Source organism: Melospiza georgiana, chromosome 2, assembly GCF_028018845.1.
Source record: "Melospiza georgiana isolate bMelGeo1 chromosome 2, bMelGeo1.pri, whole genome shotgun sequence".
Classification (NCBI taxonomy): Eukaryota; Metazoa; Chordata; class Aves; order Passeriformes; family Passerellidae; genus Melospiza; species Melospiza georgiana.
Window position 1 is genome coordinate 91,236,935 of NC_080431.1, and position 8,644 is coordinate 91,245,578.

Consider the following 8,644-nt stretch of genomic DNA (forward strand, 5'->3'; position numbering starts at 1 on the left):
TAAGTTTAGGCTGGCTGCAGTCTTGGCCTAATCTCTTGTGCCCTTTAGGGAACAAGTTCGACACCCGAAGTTCAGAGCAGTGTGGTGGGCTGTTCCGCAGGTTTTCTGCAGCCCAGCTCCTGGTAAGGGGCTACTTTGGTCCATCAGCAACACTTTCCAAGCCAGCAGCCTTACAAAATGTTGCCTTATTTCAGACAATCCCCCTTCCACTTTTGAGTTTGCAATGTTAAAATATCAGAGAGTAATAAACAATGTTAAAACCCCCAAAAATACATGAGTTCCATTAAATGGATCCACAAAGCCAGCCTGAGTTTCAATAAATACTTTACATTTTTTTCTTATGAAACAGAATATTATAGTATAATAAAATAAATAAATATATATTATAAATTGCCCCTTTTTATATTTCTCTTGGAGAAAGTCACATGAGGTTTCCTTGGAAGCTTGAGGTGCCATTTTAAGAGTTTATCTCTTACACGTGTAGGTGTGGCAGCTTCTCAGGTGTTCAGTGGCACACCAAGGCTGTGGGATATTGCAGGAGCCCACCTGCTTGCAGCTCTGTACTGCCTGCACTTCTTGGCCTTGGTGCAGGCAGGAAGTACCTGATGAAAGGGAAGTTGTTGTGTTTATTTCTTCAAAATATATGGATATTTTAGGTGTGAGGGTAAAGATCCTGGATATTTGTATTGCCAATGAGTCCTTGTATCTCTTTGTGAGGGGAAACTAAAGTTCTCCCCTTGCAGTCCCATCAGCAGTCTTCAGCTTGGACCTAGAGGTATAACACCTAAGACATGTGTTGCATTTCCTCCACTGCTTCTTTTTTTCCAAAATGTTCACCAGAATCCAGGGTGCACATGCTAGACATGTACTGCAAGGAGGATGAGGAGACTTCACAAAACTGGACTATGATTTTCTGAAATGATTGCACTTCACCTCAGTTTATCCCCACCTCAAACTTGTATCCTGCACCCCCTGCACCAGGATAGCCTTGGAGTACAATCAGCAGTGCCTCAGCCCATGCCCCAGTGTGGTACCCTGGGCTTCCCTCACAGAGGCATGGTTTTCCTCTAAGACCACATTTTGTTTGAGGCCCATCCTCAAAGTTGCTGCCTTCGTGAGCTGCGTTGGTTGTGCTGAGGGAGGTTATTTTAGGAGCTGTAGAAGACCCACTGCTTACACAACTATTTTGTGTGTAAATATAATAGTAGAGTGATGCTCCCACTTGAGCGTGCCTTGTCATTGGCATAATGAAAGTTTTCTAGCTGCCAGCACTCTTGAGCACCTGTAGGCTGGCTATACACAATCAGGTTTCCCCTTCCCAGCTGTCTGACTGGGGGCTCATTCCTGTGTCCCTCTCCAGCCCAGTTTCAGCCTGGCTTGGGCAGTGTGCAGGCAGCCCTTGTGTGGCTGGGCAAAGCCAGGTCATGGTATTGAACCTCAAGACCTGTGGGAGTGAATTTTGCAGCACCCTGAGGAAAGGCAGACCTACCCAGCAGGGCCAGGTTGGGTTTCTCTCTGCATCACGTAGGTGCCTGAGGCAGTGGAAGAAGAGGCAGGTGAGAATGAGAAGGGAGGTCAGGGGGACCAGGACCCCCAGTGCAATGGCAATGGCCGATGCCATGCTGCTGTCTGGACCTGTGGGGAAAGTAACAAGTACTCAGTTTGTGCATGAAGTAAAAAAAACAACCTGAAACCCATTTCAAGCATCCCTTGGCCATTCCCTGGGGTGAAATGAGATGGACAAGAGCACTGGGAGCACATTCCAGCATGATGCACAGAAGTGGCATTGTCAGCACCTGTGCTTGGTCTGATGTTAGGATCAGGCATGTACAACCCAGCCCCTCTGAGCTACCCAACACTGACATGTTTCGGTTTGTCACATTACGTGACAGGGAACCCTGTCACAAATAGTCCTTCACAGAGACAGGGAGGTTGGGGTACATCATGGTGGGTAAGAGGACCTGAGAAGCAGTAAGTAAGACATTATGTGCCATTGGCCAGGGCATCTGGATGTTTCATGGCACCTCCTCCATCCCTCCCAAGCCCAACCACAGCTGCTCTTCCAGATGCCTTTCCCACCTTCCAACCCTCTGAGGAGTTTTCTGATTCTACCCCAGGAGGTGCTTCCCAATTTCTGCCCTACCCCAGAGCAGGAGCAGAGTTACATACTGACCCTGCTCCAGGCTGTCTGTGGGCAGGACCAGGGTCACATTTAGAAAAGGATGTTGGATCATGCAGGTGATGGGGTACTCCCAAAGGATTTTGGAGTGGGTATGGGTAAAATTGCTGATGACAGTCACGGTCTGGTTGCTGAACTTTATGTGGTACTCCTTTGGTTTCTGCTGCAGTATGCTGGGGAGGTGCCAGGTTATTTTTGGAACTGGTTTCCCTGTTGCTGAGCAGCTCATCCCCACCATTTTCTCAGAATCCTCAGCTTTGTCTGGACTGGATATAAGTTTTGTTTCCACTCTGGGGTCTGAGATGGCTGTAAAGAACAAAGTGATAAAGTCCATTAGTTTCTGCCTATGTTTGAACAAAGAGCATCTGTATTTACAGTTATCTTGGAGGAAAAGCTTACTATCTAATCTTAGCTCCCCCTTCCCAAAGCCCCAGCAGTGACAGATGAATATAAAGGTGATCAGACAGTAGTCTGGAAGTGAAGAGCTGGACAACAGAAAGGGCAAAAGGGTAGAAGCATCATGTTTCAGTTCTGTTACTAGCAGCAGCCACCCAGCTGAGAAGTGGTGATTATGGCTGAGTTAAAAGCAGAAGGCGGTGAACTGCGAAGTCATATGTCATGTCCTTTTCTCTTTGAAAGAGCTGAACTGCTTAAATGAGTTAGAATTATTTTCCTTTAAAATTACCTGCAGGATTAGTTTTGCCGCTGTTTAGCATTTTTGCTGTTGAGGTGTGTAGAGTTGCAAATCAAAGGACTAAATGGATCTATTTATGCAAGACAGTAATAGTGAATTTGTATGTGGTTACACCATGGGATTTCATGGTTTGTGCTTGTTTAACTTTGTTTCCTCTTGTAAATGGGTTTTGGGTGCATCATAGTATCCCTCAAAACTATCATGAAAGATCGCTTCTTTCAACACTCTCACTCCAGAGATTTGTGGATGCTGTCACATTTAATTTTAGTCTGGAAGAAGGATGAACTACAGGCATCATTCATGCTTAATCACTCACATGAAGCCTACTTGTTGATCCCTATTTATACAAACTGTATTTGCAAGAAATAGATAAAGGGGAGAAGTTCTGGAAGTTGGTTTCAACCTGGATAGAACTCCAGATGAGATCTGAGCACATAAGCCGTGTCCCATGTGAAAAATCACCTATTTATCCCTTGGCATAAAATCATGCCATAATTTAGGTCAGAAGAGACTTCAGGAGAATGTCTAGTTCAAGCCTCTGCTCAGTTTGATAAGGTCAGTTTGCACAGGCACAATATCTCTAAAGGTGTGTAATTTGGGAGTGCAATCCATGGGTTTCTGCCTGGCAGCTCACCAGCCTGCCTTCTTCTTCAGTGCATGTGCTGAGGAAATAGGGTCTACTTCTAGGTCTTGGTTTCTGAAAATATTGCTTTTTTTAAGCATTTAAGTTCAATGGCAATTCTAGTTTCAATCAAGTCTGAATTACCATGAATGCCTTCTGTTTAAAAAAGTATCCACTGCTGTAATTAGTAGAACTCCATGTGTATATTACTACTTACATAAGAAAAATAACAGTGTTAAGTGCAATATTTATGGTAAAATTAATTTTTATCCCAACACTGGAACATACCTCTATCATTTAGCAATTCTGCTTTTAAATGAGCAAACAAAAGATCTTTTAATTCTTCTTAGGAAAAACAACGATTTTTGCTTTTGAGAGGTAAACAAAGATTTGCCTGTGAGGGGTAGCAGACACTGCAAAAAGGGGAAAAAGAACACGCCAGATGTGTAATGGCACCTATAAGCTCCTGGTACAATTCCAGATGCACCTCAAAAGGTTGTCTGTCTCTTCCAAGCCATAACTCCCAGAGGGTGGAAGCAAGACTTTGTATACCAATTTTGTTGCTTTTTGTTTGTTGTTTAATTTTTTTACAAGCCTGACCTTATTTACTTACTATGGCTGTGTGAGCATAGAAAAAATAAACTTGTATTTCTCACTTTTTGCATCAATCATAGACAAAAACTCAACACCCACAGAGTTGCTGAAACCTCTGACAAAAAAAGGAAAGTGTTTAGGGGGATTTCAGTTGGGACATCTCAAAATCTCCCAGATATGAAAAGACTAGTGTTGCAAACAATTTATGTTTCGTTTAGAAAATTATCTCTGAACTTCTTTCACTCACGAGATGCATAAAATTAACACATCCACCCACAGCATTAACTTCAAATATTAGGTTTCAAAATTCACAAGCAATCACATGGAGAAGTCACAGATGTTGCCACAGAGGATGAGAAAAACTTGTCAGTGTCTTGCCAGAAACACATGCACTCTGCACCTGCTCTTTTTCTGACTAAGCAGTTCTGTCTCTTCTCACAGTGGACCCCAATGAATGATCCTGCAGGGCTGAGCTTCTCTCTTGCAAATGTCTGTAATAGATGCACTGTCAAAACATGTAAGTGCTTGCTTTTGCAGGAAAGTCCTGCTGTGCTGTTTGCTAGTATGTGCTGGCTGTTCATGTTTGATGCATACACTTAACTGCTTCTTTTGCCTTTCATCAAAATATTTGTTTCCAGTGAAAAAGTCTTCACCTGAGATGTTGTGTGCCAGTACTTGCTTTAGTCTTTCTTGCAGATCAGTATTGCAGATGTTCCCAAATTTGAGCTCTGTCAGCATTCCCAAATATCTGAAAATGGCTTAATCTGTAATAGCTTTCTGTAATTAGAGGGAATTAGGCACTGCTAAGCCTTTAAACATAAAAAGCATATAATGACCTGATTCATTATATGTTTTTTATGTTTAAAGGCTTAGCAGTGCTGTTACAGAAAATGATAACAGATTGTAGGAATCACAATATGCCTCGTGATGACAGAAAGCTTTTTGAAACCATATGAGTGTTCACGAGCAGTACTGTGCCTTGGTTTCCCTGTCTCAGAAATTGCGATGGCATTTTTCCAGCTGGGCTCAAGGCTTCCAGACAAATGTTGCCGTCTACAGTGAAGGCAGGCAGTCTCCAGAGTCAGCACAGCAAATGTCCAGGGAATTTTGTGGCTCAGCAAGTCTTGCCCATCCTCATGTGGCACATCCCCCTCTCTCCAATTTCTGCCTCTCATAGTCCCCTCTCCCTCAATCCTTATTCTGGATTTCATTCTCATTCTCTTTGACAATGAAGTTTGGCAAATATTTCCAAAGTAAAATGAAGGGGGAATGCAGCAGACTGCTCAAAAGAGACCCACTAAGCTTGCTTGAAACTATTCTGTTCTGAAATGGATTTTGCTACAGGGTAGGACATTTCTGCTTCTTCCTGAGTTTGCTCTTTTCAGCCAGGCAGGTCTGATATCCTTCCAGTCATACTTGTTTCTGTTTTTACAGTGTTGTAGCCAGTTCTTATGTGGTTTCACTTCCCCTCATTGTGCGGTGATGGTGCCCATCCCGTCCCGTCCCAAAACAGCTGTGTTAGCTAAGGCTGCAGTAATCAGACAATTACCAGCTTGTAAATTCCCTGTTAGTCCCCTCTTGAGGGCAAAGACATCGCAGTGTTTAATTTTCAACTGGTGAAAATTAAACTTACCCTGCCCTGAACCTCTGAGCCTTGGGAGATTCCTGCTAGCTTCACTTTTCCCTCATGGGGCAGCTTCTGGGCTTGTTCAGACAAGTTGTTCCCATCATGAGGATTTGGGGTGTAACGAGCAAGATTATGGCTTTTAAGTAGTATCATATAAATTGGCTTCAATGAGACAATCATATATGAACTAAAACCTGCTTTCAAAGTGCCAAATGTTTAGTTTGTTCGTGGTGACTCTCCAGGGCTGGTTTGATACAGCACATTACAGGAAGGCTATCATGACTTTGGTGAGGCAGCCTCTAGCAGTCGCCTATGAGAGAACTTAAATCCTTCTCAGTTGATGCATTTTCATCTGAGGCAGGAGAAAAACATCCCTTTTCTTTTTTTAGAATTAGTGCTCTCGTGAAGGATGAACCATAGCCTCACAGCTGGTGAGTTTGGGAGGGAATTCCCCCACTTGGATAGAAAAAAAACCAAACCAAAACTCAAACCCAAAAGAAATCTCTGTGTTTATGCGATTAAAAAGAATGAGATCCCTCTGCATATCAGGCACAGGGCCTGCAAGGCCTCCCTGGCATTCAGAAGCCTAAGATAAGAAATGCCTAGTCATGATGACTGGACCTAAGAAGCCCCTCTTCTGCCTTCGGACTCTAGTTATCTCTCTTTAAGACTATAGGTCATGTTCACCTCGATCCTTACCATTGGACAATTTCCACAACTCCTAAACCCTATATAAACACCCTCATCTGCCCAGCTCAGCAGTAGAGCTGTCACTGAGACCCTTTGCAGAAGCTGCCAAAAAAGACATGTCTGTGTAACCTCACACAGCACTTCTCCTCTCTTTCCCTGCATCTGCCAAAGGCACTTAGCAAGGAAAAGAGCTGAAAATCATTAGTGAGCTGAGAATCTCTAAAGAGCTGATCTCATTTAAGAGCTGAGCTTGCTAAGATTTCCTGCAGCCCTGGAGCCTGCCTGAGGGGCCCAGACAGGTTGTGCTTAACTGGACTTCTCTGTTTGGGACACCTAAAAATGGCAGCTATTTTTGGGGAGACCCCGAAAACCCCACAGCCACCTCATACCTCTGCAAGGCACTTCCATGTTTTTCCTGTAGTATATAATCAGTGCTTACCCTCTGAATGACTCAGAACTGGCTTTCTTTAGGAACTTTCCTCTTCATATATGAAATACCGCATGAATTTCTCCTCATTTCTCTTTTCTGCCCTAGTTTTCCCAAAACATGGGAAAAAGAACTTTAGTTCCAGGCTTGGTTTTCCCTTGTATTTTTCACCACCACCTCCTTTCCCCTCTAGGTTAGGAGCTTTCTTTCTCCACACAGAGGACTCCAGAGACATGTGTGTGGACATATGTGTCCATGTCTTTGTCAGCAGAAGGTACTAGGGGGGTCATATCACCAGTGACAGGGCACAGACACTGATACTCTTCAGATGGGATATGATCTTTGGCCAGTTTCCCCACAGCAGTCTCATCTCTGAGAAAGCTAGGAGTCAACTGGGTGTCCTCAGAGCATGTTTAATGTCTCAGCTCTCTCAGCTGGACAAAACCCAGCAGCTTTCCTCAAAACATAAGCAGCTTGTTACTCTTAGTTCTTTTGAGTTCATCTATTAGTCTTTATTTCAGGTTGCACTTGCAAGTTGATGATTTCATATGGAGGTGACAAATATTGCCATCTTGACTCATGATTTTTTTCAACTCTCTTCTTTAAGCTAGTTGATGCTGACGTGCTCAAGATATTAATGTGTCAAATCCCATGAGCTGTACAGTATTTTAGCCTTCCTTTTCTTTTTTTTTTTTTTTTTTAATCCTGTTCCTGACCCCAACCCAACTGCTGTTATTTTTACTCTAGCTTCAAAATGAGATCCCAGCTATTCTGGTCATGCATGTCCCTCTTTGCATTTTGAATACTTTGCAATTTTTTTATAACCAAATGCAGAGCAAGTCAAAATTAGCCTGATTTCCAGGATTAAGAGGTGAGAAGAGCAGTGAAAGGAAGCAGAGGAGCACGGGGTACATGGCTGTGGCCAGGCAGCTGTCAGCACAGCACACGTCTAGGGAAACTTGGAGGAAGTCATGAGTTACATGTCAGTTTTGAATCTTGCTGTTGCTGACTTGAAATGTAAGAAAATTAAAGAACTGTTGAATGCTGATTTACCATCAGAGGTAAAACCAGAGAGGGAGAGAGAGGCAGGGAGAACCATTTTTTCTGCATCAATGTTGCAATGTTAGGCAAGGTTTTTCAAAGGAAAAATGACTTGGTCCTCAGATGAGCACCCGTACACAATTACAGTACCTTACCATAAACCTTGAGACACATCCTGCCAGTGACAGCCCCCGAGGGAAATGTGTTGAAGATGCATTTGTAGCATCCTTCATCTTGGAGGGTGACTCCATCAAGGGAGATGGCTGAGGCTTGTAACTCGCTGTGGGCAAAGCTCACATGGCTTACATAGGCCTTGGCTATTTTTTGGCCATTAATCGTACTGTAAGTTGCTATGTTGTCTTCAGTCCCATCCGTCTCTTTCTGCCATGTCACCTGTATCACATCTTCTTTTGTGACTGACCGGCATGATAAAGTAACATTTCCTCCTGCCTGGACTGACTGGACCTTTCTGTTCATCACCTGCACAGAGGCTGGGGGAGAAGCAGGTGCCATACTCAGCATTTCTCACGCTCTTCTGCAGCCCAACCCCACCAAAGGCCCCCACAGCCCCTCACCCTCATTTCCAAGCAGAGCAACTCCGGAGGATTTCTCTATCCCTCCATCTAGGGAAAAGTTGAAAATGACCTTGAAAGAACTACCCAGAGAGTTTCACTGAACCTGCCACCTCTCACACCTAGCATTTTGCCAGCCTGATATCTGTGCTGCAGAGAGCACTGAGAAAGGCAGTTCTGGTGTTGGGAGCCACTGAT

General features: G+C 43.8%; 1 protein-coding gene across 1 annotated transcript; it reads right to left on the reverse strand.

Annotated features, from left to right (window-relative positions):
- Positions 1 to 1,303: 1,303 nt before the first annotated feature.
- LOC131080633 (OX-2 membrane glycoprotein-like) lies at positions 1,304 to 8,396 on the reverse strand. Its single transcript, XM_058019035.1, has 3 exons — positions 8,030 to 8,396; positions 2,174 to 2,485; positions 1,304 to 1,635 (listed from the first exon to the last, which is right to left on the reverse strand). The coding sequence occupies exons 1-3, from the start codon at positions 8,394 to 8,396 to the stop codon at positions 1,304 to 1,306; spliced, it is 1,011 nt and encodes a 336-aa protein (XP_057875018.1).
- Positions 8,397 to 8,644: the final 248 nt, after the last annotated feature.